This window comes from Dromaius novaehollandiae, chromosome 3 (genome assembly GCF_036370855.1).
Source record: "Dromaius novaehollandiae isolate bDroNov1 chromosome 3, bDroNov1.hap1, whole genome shotgun sequence".
Classification (NCBI taxonomy): Eukaryota; Metazoa; Chordata; class Aves; order Casuariiformes; family Dromaiidae; genus Dromaius; species Dromaius novaehollandiae.
The window spans coordinates 51,574,728-51,601,921 of NC_088100.1; the positions used below are offsets into that span (position 1 = coordinate 51,574,728).

At 42.2% G+C, this 27,194-nt stretch overlaps 1 protein-coding gene across 1 annotated transcript in view; it reads right to left on the reverse strand.

Annotated features, from left to right (window-relative positions):
• The window catches only part of METTL24 (methyltransferase like 24), a 68,078-nt gene that overhangs the window by 34,373 nt on the left and 6,511 nt on the right, over positions 1-27,194 (reverse strand). Inside the window, exons 2-4 of the mRNA XM_026119943.2 lie at positions 12,253-12,351; positions 6,931-7,070; positions 1,927-2,155 (exon numbers count right to left, since the gene is read on the reverse strand). Coding sequence (XP_025975728.2) covers positions 1,927-2,155; positions 6,931-7,070; positions 12,253-12,351 — 468 coding nt within the window. The remainder of the gene's footprint in view (positions 1-1,926; positions 2,156-6,930; positions 7,071-12,252; positions 12,352-27,194) is intronic.

The window sequence follows — 27,194 nt, forward strand, 5'->3', positions numbered from 1 at the left end:
GTGGAAATATTCCCATTCACTTGGAGGGCCCTGGATTAAGTCCCAAGTCTTAAAGAATAAAAGCAAGGAGAAAATGAGACATTAGCTTCAAATGAAGTTGCTTGGAATTTCTGCCTTGAAGTGGGAACAGAACAACTTTGAGAGTAGGTGGCAAGGATTTTAAAAATTAAAAAGAATGACAGGAAGAGAATGTTTTAAATTTCTAACTGAAAAAAGTGCTTTGGAAAATTTTCTGTGAAAATGCTTTGCATTAACTTATTTAGTCAGTCAAGGGAACATTCCACTCACATTCAGTGGAAAAATGAAAATCTGAATGTCACAGTATTTACTTTGATGTTCTCTTCATAAATTAGAGCTTATCGGAGTCTTTGTGCAACATACAACTTCTCAGACTGCCATCCAATTGAAGAAAAACTAAATAGAGCCATGTAGGTAGAATTGGTTCATTCAGATATTTCACAAATAGGAAGTGACAGAACATTGCAAAGAGTATAATGGCCTTATTCTCACTGGGTGAAATTCAGCTCCTGACTTAATTAATGCAATAGTTCTGCACAAGGGAGCTACCTGAATGCTAATAGAATAAGAGGCTCTACGGTGTTCACAATGCACCAACACACTCGACCAAACCCTGTGCAATGTGTATACAGCTACAGAAAAGCCTGATGCCATGTGTTACATGTGCATTATGTTCCTTGGCTGCCCTCCAGCTGGGTGCTTTTGTGTAAGGTAACTCTCACCCAGAAAGTTATATGCTTAAAATTCATAGGTACAATCTTCCAGTTCACAGAAGGTCTTATAATCACCCCGTAGTACCCTGATAATCAAATGACTATTCTCAGGAGGTCTGCTGTATCACAAGATTTTTCTCGATCAGGTTGCTGTTTATTTGCTCTGTGACTAATTTTTCTAAAATCAAAACAAACATTCTAAGGCATATGTCAAAGGAAAGCCATCTCTCTCTCTCTCTCTCCCCAGATGTTTCACTAACGCACAGCCTAGAATAGTTACAGTATGACTAAGTAGTAGGAAAAAGCTTCTTTTTCTGCTTTTATCTTCAAAATGGTTCAATCAGGAGTGCTGAACGGAAAGAAAATACTAAAGAAAAGCAAGAAATGAACTGAAAAGCACATCTTGCATTTTATAATAACAAACTTACGTTGCACTGCTTGCTCTGTAAATCCTACAGAAGAGCTCCTCCTTAGCTCGGGCTGCCTGTTTCTTAAAAAACAAAGACATGCAGAATGTGCTGCAGGCAATGACGCATATTAGCATTTTAATTCATGCTAGTATATTCTCTGAGGGAGAAACTGTCTTGAAAGCTACCTAAGCCTGTGTGTCAGGAACTTCCTCAAATGTGTTTTGGCAACAGTTATTCAAGATGTGAAGATTTCTGATGTTTTTACAGTTCCCTAAAAAGAAACTGGGCAACTCCAAAAAACCAGATTGCTGCCAATTTCAAAACAGGATGTTTTTGTTATTGATGACTGTAACCAGGATTAGTGACCTTGCAAATGTAAACAACCCATCCATTACCTCTTCTTGTCTAATTATTGTTGCATTTTTTTTCCTCTTTATAAACTGTGCTGTATGAATACTTTAGTACTCATAATCAGGCAATAACCAGACCTACTACAGAACTGAAAAGAGTAGTAGCCAATGTCACCAGCTAGTTGAAGGGAAAATGAAGAGAAGGAAAGTATTTATTATATTGCTACTGATTTAAAAATCAAGGTGGCTGTTATCAACACATAGTAAAAACAAGATAGAAAAGACACCCCCACAAGAAGATACACTACAAGTGTATCTGAAGAAAGAACCACTGTCAGGAGATAACCTTGGAAAGCACCTTAGCCCCCAAGGTGGCAAGAAGGAAAGTTCTGCAACACTATCTTGCAGTTAGAAATGTGACACCCGAGACCTCACCTTCTGATGCCCAAATTCATTCAATATTGTGCCGAGCTTCTTCGTGTTGCTGTGAAGTTTGTGAGCAGCAATAGCCGGATTGGGATCCCTCCAGTCAATGGACAGGCGATGATACCAGAGGTGCCGTCCCTCCTGAATGTGCGCCAACTTGATGCTGGGATCAAAGCGATGCACTTCACATCCACTGTTAGCCATGTTCACCTCAAACTGGTTGTCATCATTGCCCAGCCTACAAAACAAAGATGACATAGCTACTGGAGCTGCAAAAAATGTATTAGTAAAAGTAGAATATTCCAAAGCCTCACAGGCATGTAACAAGGGACAAATCTACCAATTAGTTTCTGAAGCAAATTAGAGGAACTGCTGGAATACTTTTGGGGATTCATCCACAGCACTGAGCACAGGCTAACCCTAATTCTGATGAGACTACCAGCAATAAAGCTAACGGACCACAATCATGCCTGCTGAAGTTTTGGAGTAAGTAGTGAAATAAAGGAAAGATCAAATATATTTAAAATGTACACAAAACTGTTTTGTAAAATCAGGCATACTTCCCACTGTGTCTATAATCTGGTGTTACAAAGACAAGCTACAATTGCCACCAATAAAGACAGGACCCAGGAACAAAGTGCCACTCTTTCTCCATATACATGAAGATAAAAATGCAAATCTAAAACTAAGTTCTTCCCAAGAGCAGCAGAACCGGTACACAAACTTAGAGAAAGATTGCTGCTAATTTGACAAAGACCCAAAAGAAGAGGAAAGATGAGCAGTCCCATAATACAGAAAATAGTATTGTCTCAGTCACTGTCTCTGCAAGGAAAGGCGTATTGACATTAAATTGCCTTACAAGGCTGTGCCATATTCCCACCCCATACAGCCAAGTGAATCACACAGAGTCCACTAAAACATCTCCAACTTCTGAAACAATGTTTGGAAGAGCATACATTTTGGAAGTTAGGAGTACAGTATCTGTTCTGCTGCACAGTATAATACTGTCCTAATGGCTGCCACTGAACAGTTTTCCTCTTCAGGAATCTTGGGAAAGGAAAAGGATAAGGGGCTTGCAAAAACAGTGTGCTTTTAAGAATGATTTTATTTCACAGGATTTCAGCCTATAAAAATGCACAGGATGAAAAGAGAATAGTTTTCTTTTAACATACTCAATATATATTAGGAAAAAAGTTCAGAAGTTAATCAAGTGAATGGAAATACTTGTTTGCATATGACATTCTATAGACAGGACACAGATGAATGAAGACCAATGTAATCCCTCCGGAATGAGAAGCTGGCTAAAAATGAACAAAATGCGAATTGTTTGGGACAATTAAGGCATTAGAGTGATGAGCGTATCAGTGACTGGCAGACACGTGTATGTGCAATACGCTCCTAACAGTTCCAGCTGATCTGTTCCAGAGGGCCAGATGCTTTTGGTGTAAACAAAACTCCCGCCACCTTCAAGCAGACTGTTACTCAAATGTGGCTGCAGAGTGAGGTTCACAGTGGTGCAACACCAGAAAAAATATGTGAGGGTGAGGAAAGTGCTGGTATATCTTCCAACTCCTTGGCCTACAGCTCACATTTACACTGGAAGAGAGAGCTAATGAACGGCAAATGTTAATGAGAGAAAATAACATTCAAAAGAACTGCAAACTGATTTGCCAAATTCCAGGCCCACACGTGACTGTGCTAACGCAGCATGGAAAAAGTAAACAGATGAGGTTTCCCAAGAAAGATTTTGTACTCCTTTGGAAGGACTGTGATCTGAACAGAAGCGTGTGGAGGTCACACAAGACTAGAGAGGCCCTTCCCCACTGGCGGGGGAGAACAGCTGCCATCCTCAGTAACGGCGAAACATAAAATGCATAAGATGCTGACCTGTTTTTGCTGAAAAGGAGAAGATTGAACTTGGTCACACAGTCAAGAGTTACATGCAGTCCTCTGCAGCAGGGGTAAAGGTGAGCTTTAAAAGGAGAAGAAACAACCTCCAGTGCAGGGGCCCTTCTCGCCTGCGGGCGACGGGAATAAAAGGGCTCCATGGGCACTGCCAGGCGGCAGGGCAAGCAAGCTCATCACAGAGACAGAGCAGCACAGCAGGAGCAGACAGGCTGGCGGTGTCCCTTGGCTATCCTCTGCTTGCAAGGTTCGCCGAGGGTCATGGTAAACAGAGCCTCACACTCTGAATAAACACTGGGCTGGAGCTTGCGCTGAAGCGAGCATCATGTCCGCCCGCAGCCCAGTGAACGTGCAGGCGGCGTAAGGGCAGCTGCGACGCCTCTGCCGCAGCTGCCACGGCTTTGGAGACAGCCGCAGCTATCCCAGCCTGCTGCTTGCAGGTACTCTGGTCCCAAAGGGACCGCTGAACAGGGGTGTAAAGACATGCATGCTAAGGTACTGCTTTCTCTTTTGGTGTCCCTCCCCCCCGCCCCCCCTTCTTCTCAAAGGAAGATAACCAAGCTCTGCAACTGGGGAGAAAGGAAGCCTTCCCTGCCTGGACCCTGAATCCCCTTCATTTTTAGATCATCCTGGAAGGTCTTTTATACAGTCTTGCTGTGAACACTTAAAACCTCCACTGCTAAGTTTCTGAAATCCTATTCATTTCTATTATCCCAGCTTGAGCGCCTGCCTGTTGTGTTTGTTACAGACTTAGTTTAATCTAAGCAGATTTAGCGCTAATAGCTAGAGCTCACTAATGCATATTGCAAGTACATGTCATACTGGGAAATCCTGTCCCCCAAGCAAAAACTTTGCTGCCTCACAGTAGTGGAAGCAACTAATACTAATCTGAAAAGACCTCCAGGGGTTTCAGACACCGCTCACTCCCATTCACATGTAACCTCTTCTGCAGCCCTCGTGAAGGCAGAGCACATGCAGTATGTTTTGTTCAATTTTTAATGATGTATGGGTTTAATTCAGGATTCCCAGTAACACTCACGCTGAACTTTCACATTTGTGCTCCCTTCATCCTCTCCACAGAGAATGCTCTTCACGGAAAGCAGCTGCTCTCTATTTGCTCTTTATGAAGTGCATGAGATAACAGAAATATTTAAAGGGGATTTTTGTCTTAGTCAGAACAAAATTACTTTTCTGCCTGTCATAAACTAAAGGAAGTCAGTCTGACAGAAGAATTAAGCAGTAATGAGCTCCAAAGGCTGCAAAAGGAATCTGAAGGATTAAAGACTACGCCTCCTTAACCGCAAATCTTTCTATTTTTTCAGCTGTTCCTTGAGATACATCATTGCTGGGTATTTATTGCATATATGTGCATGATGACTGACTTTCCAATCAACATCAATTTCGATCTCTGCTAAGCTTACTGTTCCATCAGAACAGGAAATCTTGTATTCAGGCTCCCTGTACCATATCAAAACCAGCACCACATACAAAGTACTGATGCAGTATACACTCACCAGTTGAGAGCTGTTCAAAAAACACCAGCAAGTTCTCTTTGTGTTCATCAGCTTTGTGCCAGCTCTGTCCTAGCACAGCTGACGAACTCTGCATTGTGTCTACTGGCTACTTCAACAGAAGTACATTTCTCAACCCACACCTGGCCCATATCAAAGGGATAGAGAGACCTTAACACTGGAGCACAGATCTAGTATTAATAATTACGTAACCTGCAGGGTAAGGTCTAGATTCATGCCATCAGACTTTGGGTACTTCACCAAGACACCTAAAGTCAGCAGCCACGTTATCCTGGGCTCCGTCTCAAATCAAAGGAAAGCCACAGGTACCGCCAGAAGGTTATTCAGCTTAGCTGATTTTCCACCTGAACATGCCTTCCTCTCTCCAGTGATTAATAGAAGGAAACGCAGGCAATGAACCAGAACTACAGTTGGGCAGGAAAAGTCTGCACCTAAGTGTGGGTTAATACAGCATTGCCTCTAAAAGGCAATTGTTTTTCTGCCACTGAGCAATACAGCTGAATGATATCGGAGAGCCCCTTGTTCTCTCAGGAATTTGGTCTTTATAGCTCAATGGTCTTTACACCACTTGATCCAAAGCCCACTCAAGTTAATAGAAAATACTCTTTGCTGTAGCAGGCTCTGGATCCACTCCATGCTAACTGCTGACGTTAACTGCTGTGTGCTAATCACTGAGAAATGACACCCAAACACAGCTCTTTGCCATGGAAGGTTTCTAAGCAGCAGCAGCAAAATCACAGGCATAAACTGTCCTGATTCAGGGGAGACGGAGTCTTTCAATATATCTCTAACCTGAAGATGGCTTCCAGGAAAATAAACATCAGGTTTTATTAGGTGGCAGTCATTTGGTGATCTGTGTGAAATGAGGTCCAGATCCCAATGATCATTCTCATAATCAAACTGTGCACTGCTGTAAAATGTAAAAGGCCAGCTGTGTGATGATCTCTGAAGACTGAACTCCCTTGTCCTCCCAAGAGGTAGAATGTATTATTAGCAGGAAAATAAGTTACATTTATAGTTTAACTACCTTGTTCTGTGAAGAGTGAAGATCTCAATCTCAAGTGTTGCAAACATCATAAACACTACACATATCTTAAAATAAAACCACAACTGCCTTTATTATCACCACTTTGGCACATGTCACCCCTGGAGTGCTTAGCAAACACACTCTCATATGGAGACGTATGACTTTGTTAATGAAGTTTTATAAATAATGCTGCTGAAGTACCTGGCAATTATGCAAGGCATTTCTGCTCAGGGAAGATGCTGTATGCTCCTCAGTTCATCTCATTAATTTCCATCTTCCTCTATCAAAACCACCACTCACTACTCACTATCTGGCAATTTACTTTCATGCTGATATTAGAAAAGTGAAGAAAAATGAAGACCCTTATGGAGAAAGATTTTTCCCTAAAAACACAGTCTACAGCAACACATCTCTATATATTAAACACACCTGAACAAAGTCCATATTTTTAAAAGACAACATTGTTGCAGTCTGTTTTGCATCTGTAAGGCTTTTTGAGGCTAAAATGTATCATGAAATGATTTACTGCATTTTAAAGAGAGCACTTACCCAAGCGAATAGAGACGGCACTGCTTGTTTCTGATTCGATGAATAAGGCTAAACCTCTCATCCAGACAGATTGACCAGGGCTTCTTGGTAGTTTCAGAGTGCCCCGTCAGGCTGTTCAGGTTCATGTGTTCGCATGAAATCTGTTGAAATCAAAGGATGTTTCATTTTAATATGTCACTACTTCAATTTGTTTTTAATTTGTCTTCTGGGGAAAGAGCTGAAAGAAGAAAAATGTTAATTGGTTTAATTAAAATCTGATTGACAGTCAGATCCACAGCTATGGAGATTTGACTTTTTTTTCCTTGTTTGTGTGTTCTGTTTGGTGAAATTTAAGGCTTACATAATCCCCCAGAGAGCAACATAGTTTGAAAAGCAAGTAATTAAACATTAGTACTGTTCCCTGAAATCAATTTTCCTAAGAACAAGTTATTTCAGTATAAAAATGTACTATTTTTTCCTTTCAAACCTTGGACTGCATTCTGCATCCTGTATCATGTCAAAATAAAATCTCATGATTCACTATTTGAAAGACAGTGTCACTGCAACGTACACTGTATAGTACACCTCGAGTGTCTCAGATTTCAATTCCCGAAGAGATTTAATAATGACTTAAACACATCCCTATCCAATAACAAAGGGATTTAAGCAAGTGCTTAACTAAACAGAGGAATCACTGCAAATATTTCAATGCTGTGCTAGCTTAGATATCTTGAGTCTAAAGCTGGGAAAAAAGCATTGCAAAAGGAGAAGAGATACAGAACCTGCAGGAGGAACAGTGTAAGTCAAAGTCCTTGTAAAGAACAAGAAAGCAACTAGCAAGAAGTGGTGAATTCAGCAGAAATCTGGATGTGTTTTACATAGTGGAGTGTCCACATCATTTGACTGAAAGGTCAAGTCAGCTCTGCTGGCACCTGAGCAACAGCCTTAAACAGCCAAAACAACAGGGACTCTGGGCCAACACAGTTATGGGATGTCTGAGTGACATTGCATGGAGGAGCTCATTTGCAGTCCCAGCTTTGCCTGGCCACCCAGCAGCTAGGTGAGAGCTTCAGTGATCCTGCTGCTCTCATCACCGTACACACAGAGCTGTGCTCTACCAGTTAGCATTGAGGCATTTGCAGAGGGCTGCCATTGCACCCACCAGCTGATGGGTTCAAGGGCTGGGAAAGTGACTGGCATCAGGGGCTACACTTTGCCTACAGTCTCTGCAATGCTCTCCTAAAACATCCTCCTCCTTCCAGACCCACCCTGGGAAAAGACACTTGTGGAGCTGGAAGAGGGTGCCCCAACACATCATACAAGGAGCACAGCACATAGAAGCCAAGGGAAAGCCAGCACAACTGGTAAAGCCATTACTGTAGCAGTGTTAAGGAGGTAATGGAAAGCAAAGGTAAGCACAGCAGCTGTGGCTACTTCTCCCTAACAAAGGCTGCACTGCTCAGCATCAACAGCAGCTTACAAGTGCTTCTTGAAGGTCTTTCCCAACCAAGTGTGGCCTAGCCATCAAATTCAGGAGCTGCAGGGCATGGGCTGCTAAGATGCAAACGTGAAAGCAAAGACTGCAAAGAACTGTAGGCACCCAGCCGAGCCTTTGCAGGGAAAAGCTGCTCTCTGAATCCAGCACCAGCTGCGATTCCCGAAACTGTCAGGGGTGAGAGGTGTTACTGCCAGAAAGCCAAAAACAGGAGGAAAGAACAACCGTAGAGCTAAAAACAGGTTAAATATCAGTCCTTGGCTGACTATTCTCACGCTGTCCTTCTCAGGCTCAGTTCTCTATTTTAGCCAAACTGAAAAGCACAGATCTTTTGATCTTTCTGAACAGTTATTCACAAATTTTTGCTTCTGAACTATTATACACAGGGGGTGAGAATGAAAACTGGAATCCAGCCTTTGCCTTGATAGGCACTGTCCACATGCCTTATAATAAGTAAATAAAACTCTCATTTTTAAAGAGGCTTAAGCTCTGAAAGATCATTATCAGGAGCATTACATTCACAGAGCTGCATGCTGCCCAACCTCCCTACCCCTGCTTAGCTCATAATTCCCAGGGAAAGTTTCCTAAAAGCTTATATAGCATCTCTTCATGCTTAGCTCAGAATTCACTAAGCTTTAAGCAACGACTTGCACTGCACCCCACTACCCATTTCCCTTCTGTCGTATAACAATCAAGGAATAAATGGCTTTGTGATAACAAGCACTAATCTTAAGACATAAAAAAACATGCTCTCTACAGAAAAATAAAAGAATCTGCCATTCTACTGCTTAATTGACTCATGGTATTATAAGCAATTACAACACTCAGAATGTGTAGCAATTTTAACAGCTCTTGCTATGGAAATATAACCATAAATCAGAAGACCTGAACTCTACCTTTAGCACCATCACCAGTCTGTTATGTGACATGCAGAGCACAAGGCCCTGGGCTGGACTTCTATGCATTGCTCTCGTACAGATCACAGAAAGCATAAGATGGTTCTTCTGATTATTAGGTATTGGTATGGAAAAGCTTTGGTTCACACCTCAGTGAACCCTACAACATGGCATCTTCTCCCTCCACTGGTGAGATCTGCTTTGCTGAATACAATCAGCTGAGCACAATCAGAGTAATTAGCTGACACTTGCTCAGCACACAAAGAAACCTAGATCTTATGCTCATCTATGTAAGCAGGATCCCATCTCCTGTACTGCTCATACCAGCCAGAGTGCTATCCTGTCAGCTGTTAATCATGTAACATCTGCCAGGTCAGGAACAAGTGTTTCTCTCCTTTTTTGTTTTCACTTATGCTTGTCCCCAGGGTCAGTTACTCTGGGAATGAAACTTCTTGATTACTATGTCAGAAGCAATAAATTCTCTGCTAATTGATGTCCTTGTAGGTTTTGACCCAACTAGTGGAGTTTAGCAGAATCTGCCACTGTTTATTAAGTCGCTGAGACAAAGGCTGTTTTCAGCTTAATATGCCTGCCTCGGCCTAAACTTCTTTACTAGGCAACAAGCAGCTCTAGAGACATCTCTGCTGTCTCCATGTGAGTCCTTTTTCCTCCTGTCCTCTCAGTGCCAGAGCGCATGGAGACCAAGACGTCACTTCCACATTTCTGAACATTTAGCCAGGGGTAGCCACAGCTTGAGGATAAGTAAACACTCTGTTACCCTCCCGGTTACCATACCATAGGCACAGCAGCATATTTTTAGATGTATTTCAACTGACTCTTCCATGTCAGCCTTAAAAGTGTTGCATTAACAAAGCATTATGTTAATGTTACTGTTAACTACTTATGTTAACACCTGAGGCATCTTGTCATTCTTCTGCGTCAGAGATGGTATAGCTACATCTGTATTGAAGGGCCACTTGCTGATAGACCTGAATACTTAGAAGTACCTGCCCTGTCAGAACTGTGGACGTCCAGTACCTTTTCCATTCTTCATTACAGGAAATATATGTATAAACAATGTTGTGCAGAAGTAATGTCTACATTAAGACATGATAACCTGATTTCCATATATCTGAGCCCTGGAAGCATCTGTCAATGCAAAGTGGATTTGGAGGTGATACCTTTGAAAAAGGACACAAAAATACTAGTTTTTCAGATCATCACCACCTTTTTTGTTCTCAGATAATCAGAATTCTATTAGTACTATTAGGAAAACACACCCAGGCTAGGGACTAATGCCTTGTCCTCATTTTACTGTGAACCTCAAATGTATCCTTTTTAAGTTAAAATGAACCAGGTCATGACATTATTACTGAGAGGCTGAGTGGTAGAATGCACAGCTCTTTTGTTACACAGTGCTCAGTACTTTTTTGTATCTGAGAGACAGAGAGTGAGAAAGAGAAAATGGGAGAGGAACACTTTCTGGAATTTCAGCTGTACCGTACTTCTGTCAGGACATGAACGACTCTCTAAAAAGTAAGGAAACAACACACTCTTTCTACCCTGTGTTTCGATCTTTACATTCATGTTTGTTAGGTTATGTGATAAAAAGCTAGTTTGCCCACACACAGAGGAGCACAGAGGAACAACAGGAAGGTGGGGGAACTCAAATAATACCTTGCCCTGGCTACTCCCAGGCCCCTCACAGGAGAGCAATCAACCCCTGAAAGATTCAACACCACACACAGAGGCACAACGCCAGGCAGGGGAACCCTAAAAGCCCCATCAGAGAAACAGACCCCCTGCCCCCATCCCAGGAGAGCCAGAGCCCAATGGTCCAGGTGTGAAAATCATCAAGATGTGTCAATGGGAGACACTCTCCAGAGCACCTTTTCGACATTTGGAGGCAGGGTTACTACTTAGGGGTAAGGGACTCATTGTGGGATACAGGGAAACAGCATTGCAGGATTGCACAAGAATTTTTATAGGATGTTCACGGGAGGAACCAAACGCAGAGAAAGGGAGGGATCAAGGAGGTTTGGAGAGGAACGAACAAGGGAAAATAGAGGGATAATGAGATAAAAAGAGCCAGTCACGTGTAAACAGTCATGGTCAGTAGGTTTGTCTGGCCATGCTCTGTGCCTGATCAGCACAGACTGTCCTACCCTCTTATTAAATTCCATTTCTAACTATTTTCCTGGAGGCTCTCTAGTCTGTGTGCATGTGTGTGTCTAAGTGCCAGCAACTGGAGTGGGACCACAGGTCAGAAGGCCTGTGGGTGTCTGGTGCCAGCAACTGGAGAGAGTGAAGGTATGTAAGTCCATGCGTGATTGCTAGCAAGTATCAAGCCAGACTAGCTGGCAATTAGGTTACATTGCAGGGCAGCCAAGTACATGTGTACCAGCGACTGGAGGGGGGCTGTGGGCCTCAAGGGCTCGTATGTCCAGGTGCCAGCAACTGGGGAGAGCGGGGATCCAGGGGCAGCTGCTGAGCAGGCTGAGTGTCTCAGCCCAGCTACTGGAGGGACCCACATTGTACATACATATATAAATATTTCCCATTAGTGGACCTTCATCCTCATCAGCCAGAGAGGGGAACAGGATGAGCTGTTGGTGCTGTTTGTGCCTGTGTTGATCTGTGTGGCCAGCTGCGTATATATGTGGTATGTACATGTGTTTGCGCATGTGTCTACTGGGAATACACACTCAGCCTCGCTACTAGCTGGACATGGGGGGGATGAAGCTGCACAGCAGCCTCGCCTCAGTCAGGCTACCAGATTCGGCCTCCCCCTAACAATGCTGACCATCACTGCTAAGTGGAGCAACTTTAGAAACAAAACATATTCCAAGCAATTGCAACAGCAGCTTGGTGTGAGGTTAATTCCTTACCTGAGAGGAAACAGGCTGCGTTAGACAAATTATTTTCTAAATAGAGACAGAAACAAAAACTTACCTGCGAAGTGCTTATGTACTTCAGGAACCTCAAGGCCTCATAGTTCAGCGAAGGAGTTGGACTTGCCCATGGTTGTAGATCAATGTGCCATCTTATAGCCTATAAAGGAATAAAAAAAGCAGTTAAAGGAATATCATTCATTTCTCAGCACAAGCTTAAAATGCAAGGGCTAAAAAAAAAGGAGATTTCATTTTAAACAAAAAGAGTTTTCTAAAGGCTTGTCTACACATGAAAGTCATTGCAAAATAAAGTAAAATTTGAACTACAGTGAAAGAGCATCTTACTGTGATTTATCTTTATCAACTTTGAAAGCCCATGTACTTAATTCAGAAAAAAATAGAAATGCTGACACTCAGCATTATTCTAGGACACCCAGGCAAGCGCTGGTTTGTGTAAATACCACGAAGAAAAACTAAATCTGAATATCTAAATTCTCTAGCAGGGATCTGAAAACATAAAATAATTTCATATCTATTGCACAACTTTGCTTGAGTATCCAGTGAAACAAGAACTTGTATTGTAAACAGTAATCAATCACCAAAGGAAACCTCTGCAAACAGTCTCTTTCCTTTTTTAAAATACAGCTTCATTAGAAAAGAAGGTTTCTTGCATTCTTTTAGAAAAGTCCTGTTAATCTCCCACACTGCTTGACAAGAGGTATCAAAGTCTTTGTTTTCCTGAAAAAAAATGTCAGCGTGGCTGCCTTTAGCCATACAACTCCTCATTTTTATAACCACAGTGAACTAGCTTTAGTGGATGCTTTCTGTACTCTGTATGGGGCCCATCAGCTCTGAACCTTGGGATGCTGTCAGGCTTCTGAACAACACTTCCCACATGCACAGAGTGGGACAGCAAAGGTCTTCGAGACATGTGCTTGCAGAGCAACAGGGCTCTGCACTCCCATCTGCACTACCTTCTCCCAGCTCTGCCTGCTCTTGTCACGTTAGGAAGCTTAGACATGTTATCTCTTGCCCTCAAGTAGATATAAATACAGGCACAGTGTTAAGTTGCACTGACTTAAGATTGGTTCCTCCTGACCCTTCACCTTTGGGTGTGCTAACTCACCTCTGTGGCTGGGCAGGTAGCATCAAGCTTCCCCTTAACCACTTGTGGTTAACTAAGCTTCCATAAAGAACATCTGTTCTTTTATTTCATAAGACCATTTTGACATCCAATAAACTACCAAGCGAACAAACAAAAAAACCCCCACTTGGGATTCCCAAAGGACTTCATTTTACTAAGAAGCTCTAGAAAACATAGCGAAAACAGCAATTACTTGGACTAGACGGAGTGAAGGCACAGAGGGGAGGTGCTCAGGACAGCCCCGCAGACAGCACAGCCCCGAGGCCTGGGCAGGTCTCTAGCCCTGCATGGGAGGAAGCAGCTAGCGCTGCTTAGGAAGAAAATGCAGTGCTGGGACAGCAGGGATCCTCGGATGGCAGACAAGAACACAGGAAAGACAGAAAGAAAAAGCAAGGCTGAAAAACAAAGATTATTAAAGAGGACCAAGGCCAGATGCAGTTTGCCTTGAACTGATATCATGAGTTCCTATTTTTGCTGCCTAAGTAAACAAAGTCTGGCGCAAATGTGAGCCAGGAGGTCTGTATGAGGCTTATTGTTCCTTTAGGGTTTGTTCTTTGGGTTTTTGTTTTTCCTGTAAAGAGATGCTGAAAAGAACATTTGAGAAACTTTTTCAGAACCTGACAAAAGTACTGTTTCCCACCCTGAAGCTTGCTTTTTTGGCTTCTGACTGCTCCTGCCCAGTGCAGCGCTGAAACCAAGTCAGCCAGAAAGCTCTGCAGGAGCAGGTACCCTGACGTGCTGATTTCAGCCTGCAAACAGCTAACAGCGGGCAGATAGGTGCAGACTTGGGAGGGGAAAGCATGTAATCTTTCACGAGTTGCACAGCCCACACGGCTGCATAACATCCGCAATGACAGCAATGCTGTTGTTTCAACAAGCTTGAGAGGCGAAATGAAAACGAAGACTGACTATCATTTGCAGGCAAAACATCCAGGCACCTAAACACTCGTGCCCAGCTAGTCTCAAATCTGCTTGTCTGCAAAGCACCTCATGAAGCAATGGAAGTGGGGGCAGCCGTGGCGGCACCGTTCAGCCAGGATTCCCTCTGCACAGCACGAGGGAGAAGAACAAGCTCCCACTGGTAATTAATCGTGTGAACGAGGTTCTTTTTCCTAACAGCGGAATATCAAAGAGCCACTGAGGCTTATTTTCAGGTTCTTAAAATTTTCAAGATGACAGACCGCCTTCTCACTGGTAACCTGCAAAATATACCAGTACTCACGCAAGAAAAGGCAACAAAAATCCCAGTGACTTAATTCAGTTTCACTACAAAAAATAATCAACCTTTCACATAGTTCTTTAAATTTAGGAGTACTACACAAATGTTACTTACGTAACAGAGATCAGAACTGAGCTCCTTATTCAGGGCAATGCTTTTGCAAAGCTTCTCATACTTCACATTTTGCCCTTGGCTCCTTATTGAGCAGCAGCCCTTTTCTATTCACTAACAAATAAATTAGAGAGGTCTGTTCCTAACACCTCTTGAGCCACCCTGGGCAGTTGAGTGGTTACGTTGCAGTAACATTCACAGGCTGGTGAATGGTATTAAAACTTCACTGTGCTAAGTACTGTACAGACGGGCATGAAAATGCAGTTCACCTCTTGACGATGTTAACCCACTGATGTCAGTGATGCAACACAGATACATGTTCAGGATTGACAAAATACCTTTCTGAACTTCATATACCCCATTTATATCAGTAGTCTTTGCCGACAGCCTTTCAGATAATTTTCCACCCCTTTGCTAGCATTCCCCATAGTCAGCCTTTTTGAATGAACTCTGCAAATAAAATGTACGCCGTCCTTGTGAACCATCTGCTTTGCAAAAATCAGAATGCTCCTTATCGCTCAGGAAGTTCGTTCCCTCTAGATTTTGTGATATTTCCCTCAAAACTGGCCTGACGGTGGCACTGCCGTTTGGGATTTCTTACTTGGGTCACAGAAGCCTCTAGAGCAAGTAAGGGAGAGCAGGTCCCTACGGCTGTTCAGGCGCTGTACAAAAACAGGCTGCGAAGCACCCCCTTTCACAGTGAGCTTCTAAAGTAAATACACAGGAGAGAGAGGAATTATTATGGGCCAGATTACACGGTTTGGGAAATGAAGTCCAGAGAGACCGCCGCAAGGTCAGGCAGGAGGAACCAGAAAACCAGCCCAGGTCTCCTGCATCTGAGGCCACCTCCGTCACTGTAAGGTAGGCTATCTCCCCATGGTAAGGACTCAGACGAGGACACCATGACTGCATTTCCCAAAACACCGCTGTATCCTGATCCCATGATATAAAGAAACGACAGCATCTGGAAAGCTGAAATACCACTTTAAAATGTCCTATAAAAGAATCTGAAAGTGTCCTGATATCTACATTGTTTCACCTGCAGACACTGCTTGAAATTACCATGGGAAGACAAATCATTCCTCAGAAAGACTGTAAAACAAGCACTGATCAAACCCTGACTTCAGAAACCCTAGAACTATGAGGGGTATCCAGAAATTGGTACCCAGAATGAAGTCTGTATTTTTAGGAGATGAGATAAGCACAGAGCAAAGAAAATCTTAAAGCAATATCTTTGTTTTCTTAACAAAATCAAGATTTATCTGATGCTCTGATTTTTTTCCAGATATTTCACACATATGGACTGATTTTTCCTTCAGACCAATCTGACAGTAATCTGTAGTGACTTTCCCCTGGAGACCACTTTTTTCTAGATTTTCTCCCTCACCAGCCATCTGTGATAATCCCTTAATAATCTGTAGCATACATATGGTATAATTTGTCCTTCTAAAAATCTGAAATTATAATATAAAGTTGAAATCAACATGTGCAAAGGGCTCACCAAAGAGCAGGTATAAAACTGTAGGTTTGCAAAGTTTCTGGCTTTCCTAGCAGAAACTTGAACACAGAAGTGTAAATTATGAAATTCTTCCCAGATCAACTATACAATTTGGACTGTACAAACAGCCCACATCATTAAGGAATCTGCTTTTTTTTACACTGGAAAGAGGACAAGACTTGAATCATAAAAGCAGTGGTCCAGGAAGCATAAATACAAATGCACATCCCTTTAGACTTACCTTTGTTTTTTTTTAACAATTTTTCCCAATTAAACCTAACAGAAAAAAGAACTGATGAGGTCCAGCATTTTCCATAAAATTCTAGTCTCGAATCGGTGACATATTTGTGGTCCACTTCCTGGCTACTTCTGAGAACAAGAAATGTTTGCTTTAGCCTTTCTTTTTTTTGGCTGTTTCAATTTTGAAAGGAAATTAGCAAGTTTTTCATGGTTCCATCTTTTCTAACTTGGTCAGTGTTTTTTCCCTCCTTTACATCTCCTTCCTTTTTGGCAGCCTCTTAAAACACAGGACAATATTAGCCATGTTTATAAACAAAAATTTTGGAATCCCACTGCCCTACTTAAAACGTCTGCTGCTTCCAAAGAAGAAGACTTGTCAATTCATAGTCACACATCCTAATCAAGGGAAAACCATAAAACCCTCTGGTTAAACTGTACAACAATAATTTTTTACATTTGAGGTGGGACTAAATATGAATGCAGAGCATCTGTGGCAATAAACTCCATCAACAGCTATAAATATTTGCTAGCCATAGAAACAAGTGACATACATAGCCTCGTTGCCAACTGTTCTGGCTTCGCTCTGTATACCACTAAGTTCATCCCTTTTGGAAGGGTACAGTTGAACAGATTTTGCTCTTTGGTGAAATTTTGCAGAGCGTTTATCTGTTCAAAATGCAGGGGTTGGATGAAAATTGCAAAATTTCAGTCTACTACAAGGCAGACACACATATATAGACCACAGTGCTGAAGGCTAGCCCCCTATAGAGCAGACTGGCCCTGGCTATGATTCACAGCCATCATCATCTTTGGGCTCCATCTGGAGCCCCTGTGGCCCTAAGCATATTATTTTGTGGGGCTGTTTTCAGTTCAAAAGTACCTTACATAACGGGAGGGTTGTGCTGCAGCTCACCAGAGTACTGGCTTTATGGCACATCTCAACACGCCTTGCGAGTGATGTGTACCAAGTGCAAAGCCTGTTGAGGTATGGGGAGGTCTGTGAAAGGAGGAGGTAACCAAATGTGGTATATTCTTATTCGCACCAACTATTTGGAGCAGTTCTTACAGCGAATTATCCCTCGTGAACTACTAAGTTCACTTTCAGAAGTAATTAATTGGTTGACACCAAAGGAGAGCCCAGGGGTGAACTTGCAGTGTGGACAACAAGGGGACTAAGCTCCCAGAGGTGGGTTGAAGCTAAGTTATTTGACAGGACAGATGAGTGAAACAGCCTCTTAAAGGGCATGATTCATCTCACTGTAGTGTAGATGTCTAAAATAAGTAAGATGAATCATACCCTGGAAAGGTCCATTTCTCTCCATTAAGTGCAAGGGAAGTCTAGAGGACTAGCTCAGCTGTATCCACACTGCAGGCATTTAACGTTAAGGAGGAGGAATCCCAGACCCCATTCTCATGTGTGCCACACTAAAACATAACCAATGCCTTGTTTTTTCAAGGACTGAGTCTACTCTTTAGTTGCGAGCCTCAATTAATGCTTAACTGCACTTTATCCTTCAGAGGGGCTGAATAACTCTTCATGTTTTACATTCGGAGCAGCAATGCGTGGCACAAGCAAATCAAACTCCACCTCAAAGTGGAGGCGTCAGTCACAAAGAATAGGCATTTCCCAGCCTTGGCAAGGCTTCCTTGAGGAAGACAGAGGTCAATTTATAAGTTCCCCTTCAGCTAAATCTAATCAACACTATACAGAAGGTTCACAAGAGTTACATCCATAAAATCATACTACACTGAATAGGTAACTTAGAAGAAGCTGGGACATTCACAGGTTCAGTGAGCAGTAATTTAAAATACAAGCTTCCAAAGTGACTGTGACTCATCGTTAAAGCCGTGATTAACTAATTTCTAAAGTAGCTGCTATTAGATGTATTCCATTCCTATATGTCTGAATGGTTTCTTTTCCTTTTTTTCTATTACTGTTATTTTTTATTTGCAGTTTGGCTTTCTTAAACATACAAATTTTTCACTGAAGAAACAATACTGCAGAAGTTGTTATATGCACTCTTGCTCTGTGTATGGGCACAAACAGACCCATATGGGATCCCTCCCCCGGAAGAGCTACAGTGCTATAAAAACATAGCGTTATCATATAATCTCATCGCGGAGCGTTGGGCTGCAGAACAAGAGTCTTGCGCCAAGACAAGCAAGCGGTGTAATACATACAGTCAAGCTCTCTTGTGCAGCATGCCGATCTACCACGTTAAATCTTGCCCATGGAAAACAGCGCAGTGATAAAAGTGCTGTCTGCGTTAAGAGTATGTCTTCAATTTAAATGAGAATTTTTTATGTGACTTGTGTTTGGAAAATTTTAATAACTAGAGGTGTTTATATGTCTAAGAGGATGCATGTGCTTTATTTTATTGGAGAGGGAACCCCTAGGATGCACTCAACTCTGCTCTAGCCCCTTCTTCTCTGTGCGTCACCTCCTCCAAGACTCTGCAGTGCAGCAAACATTCATTTGCCCGGGGGCCAGATCCGACTGCTGCTACAGCCAATTTATACAGCTCGGAGCATCACTCAGAGGCCTTGGCTTGAGAGTAGTTTATCAGCATTTGCTTCCCAAGACTGCAGCTTGCACTGTAAGTAAAACTTTTAGCTTAGTGGAGGGGGAAGAAAAAAAGCAACATTTCTTGAATGTAAAATTTTACATTAAAATGAAAAAAACAATTTTCTGACTTCAATTCTAATTGGAGAAGCTCCAAGGCGCCCTGTGGTAATTGGAACCAAGAGTCTTTACCTTTGTAAAGCGCAGCAGTTTGAACATGCATGCATAATAACCCATGGAAAGACAGCAAGCATCAAGTGTTTCAGCTCTGCACTCCTTTTGTTAATATTCATGTTTATTTTCTGCTCCTTTTGCTTCTGATATCCCATCCAACCGTATGAAACGGAGCCACACGTATTCACTCCACCGGAGCTTTGCAGGTGCCGCACTCGGGACCATCAGTGCTGTAAACCGCTGCATCACCCACCCAGGGAAGGATGCGGGGAGGTGACGGCGAGGCCAGACAGCACACAGCTCCTTACCCTCGTGTAACCCAAAGAAGCAGACGCAGTGATGTGCCCTAAGTTGGTGTATTAAACATAGGTTAAAGCCTGCAATCAAGCTCTCTCAAACTCTAATTCCGTGTATTTTTCCCAAACAAGCGTCTCATATAAAAAGCATACACGGAAAAGAAGGCATGCTTGGCACTAATTTCAAGTGACAGAATTTATACCATTTTAAGAATTAAGACATGGCTTCGGAAAAGTAAAGAACCCTTTCCAAAGCTAACAAGACAGGGCCAGATTTATAGAGGATTTTAGGTGACTAATGTTCCGTTGAATTCAAATTGAAACCCTGACTTCAACAGGAAATGCATACTGGTGAACCAGCTTACCGGGCTTAAATTGGCTGTTGTGGATACCCCCTCTGTAAATATGCTGGCGGATCCAGGCTTCAGTTATTGATGCACAGCATCCTGGAGGTAGGTTATGTCTTACAAAAAGCCTGTGTTCCAGAGCACTTGCCAAAATACTATTTTGCAGACCCTGATGAATTTGGAAAACATTCCATCTGATCTATTATTTACAGAGCATAACTACCACCCGTTGCTACTTCTGGGGAACAGAAAATAAATCCACCACAGTCAAAGGCACTGGGGTTCGCTGTGGAGTAAGGATACCGCAGTGCTGCACTGGGGAACCCCTCCGCGGACCTTTAAAGGTCACTGAAGACTGACAATTCTGCCATCAGAAATCCCAGCAGCGTCATGGAAAAAGGTACATTTATTAAAAGAGAGATTGATTTTACTCTAAGAGACACACAGCTTTAAAAACAGTGAATTGAGATATCTTTGTTATGGTTTTAAAAAAAAAAAAAAAACACAGGCCGCAGAATTTCAGCACTATCCAGAGTGCTAAAAGTGTGATAATGATAATTCCTCTTGGAAGGAGATAAAACCGGGAGCTAGAACAAAGTGAAAGTTATGAAAGCAAATTTTCAAAACTGCTTAAGCAGTGTAAGACTCAGACAACTAAATTAGCTCAGTGCCTGCATGTCTTTCCCAACACTTAAGGATAACAGCAAGAAGCAGATCTAGCAACTGCTGGTCACTGCTTGTCAAAATCAGGCTTTCCCTGAGCAGAGACAAGACCGCAATCCCAATCAATACTCCTAACTGCGCTAAATGAAGTTCTTCAGTTGAGAAAATATGGGAGATATTATAACCCATACAATAGGGGGAAAAAAAGCTATTTTTCTCTAGGTTGACTTCACTGCAATATTCAAAGCACAGTGTACAACAAACAGAATTTATCAGTAAATATTCAGCTAGTCAGATAAGCTGAGTTTATTTTGCGCAAATTCCAGCACTCTAATCATGATTTACAGATATGGATGTCTCTGGCAGCCTATCCATTGACTTAGCAGGGTTTGCTTGAGGCTAAGAGTTGGCAAAAAAGGATGCTTTGAAATAAACCTGAACGCTTTCACATGAAAAAGAGCATTCCACCCTTGCACAGCTTTCTCGTCTAAGTGGAGCACAGATGTCAAAAAGGAAATGATCCACCAGATCCTCTAGCCTAAATGGAAATTTGAAGCATCAAGAAAACCCTCCCTTCAGCCCACCATGGCGACACACCTGCCCCTCCAGACCCACGGAAGATTAGTAGATCTGTGTAGCTCTGAACCCACCAGCTCATCCTTGAATTTCCTCCTAGAAATGGGGAAGGTGCCATAGCCATAAGCAAAACATCAGGTAGAGCAAGACGCATCATAAGTCACAAGAACTGGCCATGCTGGTACTGCTCTAACATGGACACTGGGAGAAGGATAGGGCAGTATTTGTCAGTAGGCCTCCATAAAGTAAACATTAATTCCTACCAGTGGCTAAATTGAAAGGCTGTGTGACTTAGGTATTTAGATTTCATGGTGTAAAACCTAAGGGAAGATGGATAGAGATTCACAGTAGGTACCTAGGGGCTTCTGTCCCCCTGGCCCAAAGGCAGTTCACTTGATCATATGGGTGTCTTACTGTGTAGTCAGGAGAGATTTAAATAGCCAAATCTCACTTTCTTCCCCACTTCTTGTTCCATGCAAGCATTAGCTAATAAAACAAGGCAATGCAACTCCACAGAATGAAATGTCTACAAAGATATTCCCTTTCTCATTTTTAGTATGACTGTGGAACACTGCCCATAGTCTAGAGCAATGTGAAAGTCTTTCAAAAAAACCAAAAACACCACAACTGTGTGGCAATCAATTCCCCGTCTAGAAAAAGAGTGACAGCTGGTTCACAAGTGGTTAGAATTTTAAATACAAGATTGCACATTTATTTTCCAGTTTATAAAGAAGGAAATATGCTTGTTTCAAAGCACCTAATTTTAAAATAATTTTTGTTCAAGACAAGCAAGTATAGATGTAAGTATCACAAGCCCGTGGAAGATGTACTTGGGCATATTTGCACCATTTTCTTTGGTTATGGACATTTTCCATTATCACTAACTATAAATATTATGCAGAATATAGGATTATACACATACTTGGCTTGATCCTGAACTCCTGATATATCCAGCATTCCCATGGACTTCATAATGAATAATAGCTTCAAGATCAAACCATTAATCAAAACATGTAATTAACAAGGAACATATCAGCTCAGCAGCAGCCAGTTGAAACATTGCTTCTTGTTTAAGCAATTTTCTCAAAAGAGTTAGGGAAAAGGAACAAGATACCATTGCCCTAGCTCAAGACAAAACAAAGTTCACTTTCTTTGAAAGCGTAAGTATTGCGGGAACAACCATGAGGCAAGTCCTTAATAAGACATGACATGGGTATTAACAAATTTCACATTCAGTCAGTTTACTCAGGCAGTCCCTACGACTTCCTGTGCTGCAGTGTTCATCCCTGGGATACATCTCATACCTCCACCGGTGCTGTCAATTTTTCATGGAGCAGAAACGATTTCAAACTGATTCTTACTTTTTTTAGGCATCTAAGTTTTAGGCATCTAAGTAAAATTACATGCCATATCAATAGACATTGCCATCTTTTCACCCTAGGATCTCTAACACTGTCTCTGTAAAATATGAGAGAAGATGCTAAATAAAGGGCAGCAACTTTGAAGCTCCCAAATAATTATTTGACTTAGCTAGCTATTACGAGAGGAATAAGGAAGAGGGCTGGGGAGGGGGTGGAAATTAAAGCACTGATAGTGACTCAATGATGATGTCAACGTTTATCAGTTTTAAACTGCATGCATTCCTCAACCAGTTCTAGCCTCTAACATGTCACCACTATTTATTTGCTGCTTTGCTTACTCTTGTCTAGGTTAGTTTTCCCCAGTAGACCACCCTGTCACAAAAAAGTGACTCTCTTGTCAAAACCGATGGCACAAACCCAGAGCATCCGGTATTGCAGCAATATCCCTAAGAGAAATTACTGCCATAACTGGCTCTCTGCAGGCCATCTCTTGATGTGCTCTAAAGGTAGGCAAAGTTTGTTTTCACATCCCCAAGAAGGGCAGTGAGTTCAGCCCCTTTAGTCTGCAGGAACCACAAGACCAAGCCACTCCTGGAAGCTCTCCAGAGTTTTGTCACTTCCAGAAAAACTGCAGCAGTGGTCCTGAAGCAATGCCTTACATCAGTAAGGGGACCCTTACTGACCCTTATTACAGTAAGGGGAACCCAATGCAAATTTCGGTAGCTCTCTTGTTAGTGAGCTGTTGGTTAAATCTTCCTGCAACAAGTATATAAAACCAGAGCTTTTGCATAAATACAGAGGTTTGACCTGAAAATCCTAAATGACTTAAGAAACCAATGGCTCACTTAACAGACCTCCCACTCCCATATTTCCAGAGTCAAGAGAAGTCCCCACTACATGGGAGAGAGGTGGCAGCTGGAAGGGGATTCTTCACGAGGGTCTCCCAGATTTGAGGGTTGTTAAGGTCTGGCCCACAATGGTGCCACGCTATTGAGGTTCAGAGACATGCAAACACATCCTCCTGCCTGCAAAGCACACGGGAAGCCTTCGGTGAGAAACAAGATTTCTGCATAGGTGGCAGCAGCTGCCGGAATTATGCATGTTTATCATTATGCGAAGGCAAAAGGAAAGAATTATTTATTGTATTTATAAATGCGTCACGGAGGATGTAAATTACAGGGTTGGTTTTTATACTACAAAAAAATTGAAAAGAAAACAACAACAACAAAATCAAACAGGTTCTCTGGGAGCCAGCGAGCCCTCCAGGCCCAGCAGTTGTGCTCTAAAAGAAGTCAGAAGTCACCTGAAGGCACCCTGTTTACCCATTCCCTGGCAGTGCAGCTCCTTAGCAAGTAACAACCAGGGCCCTTCTTGACCGCACCTGTACCTGAGGGCACATCTACAATGCAGATTGCCCAAGATGGGGCAGAAAAAGAGCAGGCAGGGGAACACACAGCTCATTTAACTTCCAAACTCTTCCATCTAGTACCGCATATGCAGCTGGAAATGTTTCAGCCACCTCCTGCTTAAATTTACCAAGGTATTACCATAAGAGTAATTTCAAAATTACGCCTTTTACTCATCTGTTACCCACGGCTTCAGTTGATTTGCACACATGGTTTCTATTACCCTTAGAAATTTGCTTACTCAAAAAAGGACAGCACGTCACCCTGTCACTTCTGTATACAGAAATGTTAACATAAATAACATCAGCATGAATAACATAACATAACAGATTCCAGGATATACATGCTATACCACAGTCTAAAGAACTTAAATGAAACATCATTTTCTCCTTTTAAATTATTCCACTAAACATAATTCTGTTTTATTTTAGAATTCAATGCATTCAATGCATTGCATTCAATGCAATGAAAGTATCACAGTGCATATCTACTAGCTATAAAAACACTTGCATAGATTAAATGACTCACATTCACTTCACACAGCTATGGAAAACTAAATGGCTGCCCAAGATAAACAGAATTCCAAGTTAATATTAGGACTAACAGTAAGAGAGGGGCTACCGTAGATGTCACGAAAGATTAGTGGTGGCTTATACAGATGTTCTCACCCATGTGTTAAGACTTCACATCCAAGCCGTGCCATGTGACAGACATCCCTGTCATGTGCTGGTGTCTGGCACACAATACTTACCCCAGGTCCCCTATTCTGGCACTTAGATCAGTGGAGAAATCAAGAACACAGACAACCTTTCCGTGTGGTCTCAATTTCAGAGACAATTGAGTAGTTGAACTCCCCCCTTCACTCCCAGATGGGGGGGTTCTCCAAGTAAGACCAGGTTAAGGCTGCAGGAGGTGGACAGCTTGGTCTGCCATAGCAAAACCAAACTGTTTTTGTGAGCGCTGGAGGTCCCGCACCCATTTTAGTCATTTAAACCTCCCAATTCTACATCCGTTTTGCAAGAGAGATAATGTTATCTTGTTCTTACCAGCCTGAAAGGCAGCTATGAGAGAGTATTGTTCTTCACCATCCCTGGATTTCAGTACAGCACTCCTCTTCATAGGCCATTTGAGTTTTGCTCTGGTTTCACACCAAAGATCCACCACCTGGACCTCAGCCTGAACAGTGGACACAGTTCAGTAGCACTGGCATGAAAGATGTCTGGCTTTCTAGCACTGACCATGCAGCTTTAAAACGGACTTGTTGCTGGCTAAACATTGATGTGAATTGACTGAACAAGCTGGGATGAAAACCTTACTGGTTAGGAAGTTAAGTAATAGTCTCATCAGAAAGCAGCTAAAGGTCAGAGACCCAATAATCTTAAGAATCTTAAGGCTTTCTATAAGAATTTTACTTGTCCCAGGTATCTCTTTCCTGCCTTTTCGCTTTCCCTCTTTTTCTCTCTCTAAAAAAGAAGTTTAAAAAAGAATGAAGTTGGACTGGTCACCTTAAGAACAGTTTGAGCAAGGCAAGCCACATGTTCAAAACTGTCCAGGCTTTATTATTTCTAATACATGCAACAAAATATCGGTTTTGGTACCAGTTATACTCATTGTCTTTAATGCTGCCAAAATTCCTGATTTTCAGAAAACTTTGCTCTTTTATTATGACAACACTTTTGACTGGCTGTACAGTTGAGTTCTACACTAGCAGCCTCCTGTTCCAACCTCCAGCTAGATGGTGGCTTTTGCGCACAAGATAGCCTTTTTGCTTTGAACAGGTACACAGCACTTGAACAAGGGATCCTGCCTGCTAGCTGCTAATGAGGTCTGGTAAGTAGAAGTACATGTCAGACAACAAAATCTAGTATCTGGGGTGTATCATTCTTATTGTAAAAAAAGAAACTCACGTTTCGCTACAAGGAGTCCCCAGGTATATAGCAAATACAGGCCCGTGCAGGCCTGTCCCATGAGCCAGTGGCATATAGACCTAGGCTGTCCTAAACACAAGCATGTGGGGAAGGGTACCGTGAACCATGGGGTGGAGAAAAAGAAGTGCAAGCAGAGGACTTGCTTAATGAATTCCTACTCTTTAGCGGGACCTACCTGCCATGTCCAGAGCTACTCAGCAACCTACTATGGCATCACTTCATAGGCTAGAGAATATTAACACGAGTTACTCCCCTGTGCATTTGTCTAGTTCAATAACTTGGGCTTCAAAGAGCAAACAGGATTGGATCAGTATATATTTCCTTCCTCTGCCACAGTCATAAAGGATTGGTGTTTTGTATGTGGCTGATAGTCAAGCTAGCTTAGTTCAAGAAGATGGAGCAATTGCCATAGTAACCAATTATGGAGCCACATGTCTGCAGAAAAAAAATTACTGGTTTCATGGCTGGGTTATGCCATTAAATAAGAAAGTATATACACACACCTTAAAAATACTTTTTCTCTGTCACAGGCATCGAAAAAGTTATTCCCCGGGCTTTACATGTCGAAAGAAAGCCTTGAGTATGCATTTCAAAGAAATCTACATTGCTGGATATAATTAAATCTCATAAAGATGTAATGCCTCTCTGAAAGATAATATTCCCCAGCTGCTTCTTAAAAATTTATGAAGGAAGAACCTATTTTAGATAATAAAAAAGTGTGTAAGAATCAAGGTTATTCTGAGTGATCGTTTACCTCGTAAACTTGCAAGTGACATCATTGTCAGAAACTATATTACCATCTCTTCTTTATGGTCTATTAAAGACATTTCATCTGCAGTTAAAATATAGCAAAGGCCACTATCCTCCTTCTTGCTTAGCTACTCGAAAAAGAATTGCTGTGCTCGGATATCTTTCAGTTCCTCCATTTAGAGCTAGAGTTGGCTGGGGTTGCAGAGATCTGATTGTCTGCTGTTGAAAACAGCTATCAATAAAAGTTTGGTTTTTTCTCCCAAACACAATAACCTCTCTCAGTCTGTGCTAGTAGCCTGACAATATCTGAACAGAAACAAGGCTCTCGCAGCAGTTCCCCAGATACTAATGGCCCAAAGCCATAAGCTACCTTACTAATCTGTGCTAATCTTACAAGCTAAGTAACTTTGGATCAGTTTATATTTGGTAAGAGACCTCCAAGGGCTGGTGAAAAAAAAAAGTTGTCGAGTAATGTTTCTTCCTCTGGGGGCTACTAAACCAGCACGGGGCAGTTACGGCAGAGTTTGATCTCTCTAGTGAGGTATTAAACTAGGGTAATGACCACTTAAAGCCCTTAAAGACTCTTATTACCTCTTTTCATTATAGTGACACTAGATCACTGTTGAAGCTAAATTCCAGTTTGGATAATCATATTCCAGCTGCCAGGCTGCTTCTCTAATTGTGGAGGAGGTAAATGTAGAAGAGGAGGGGACCTCAGGAGGCTGAC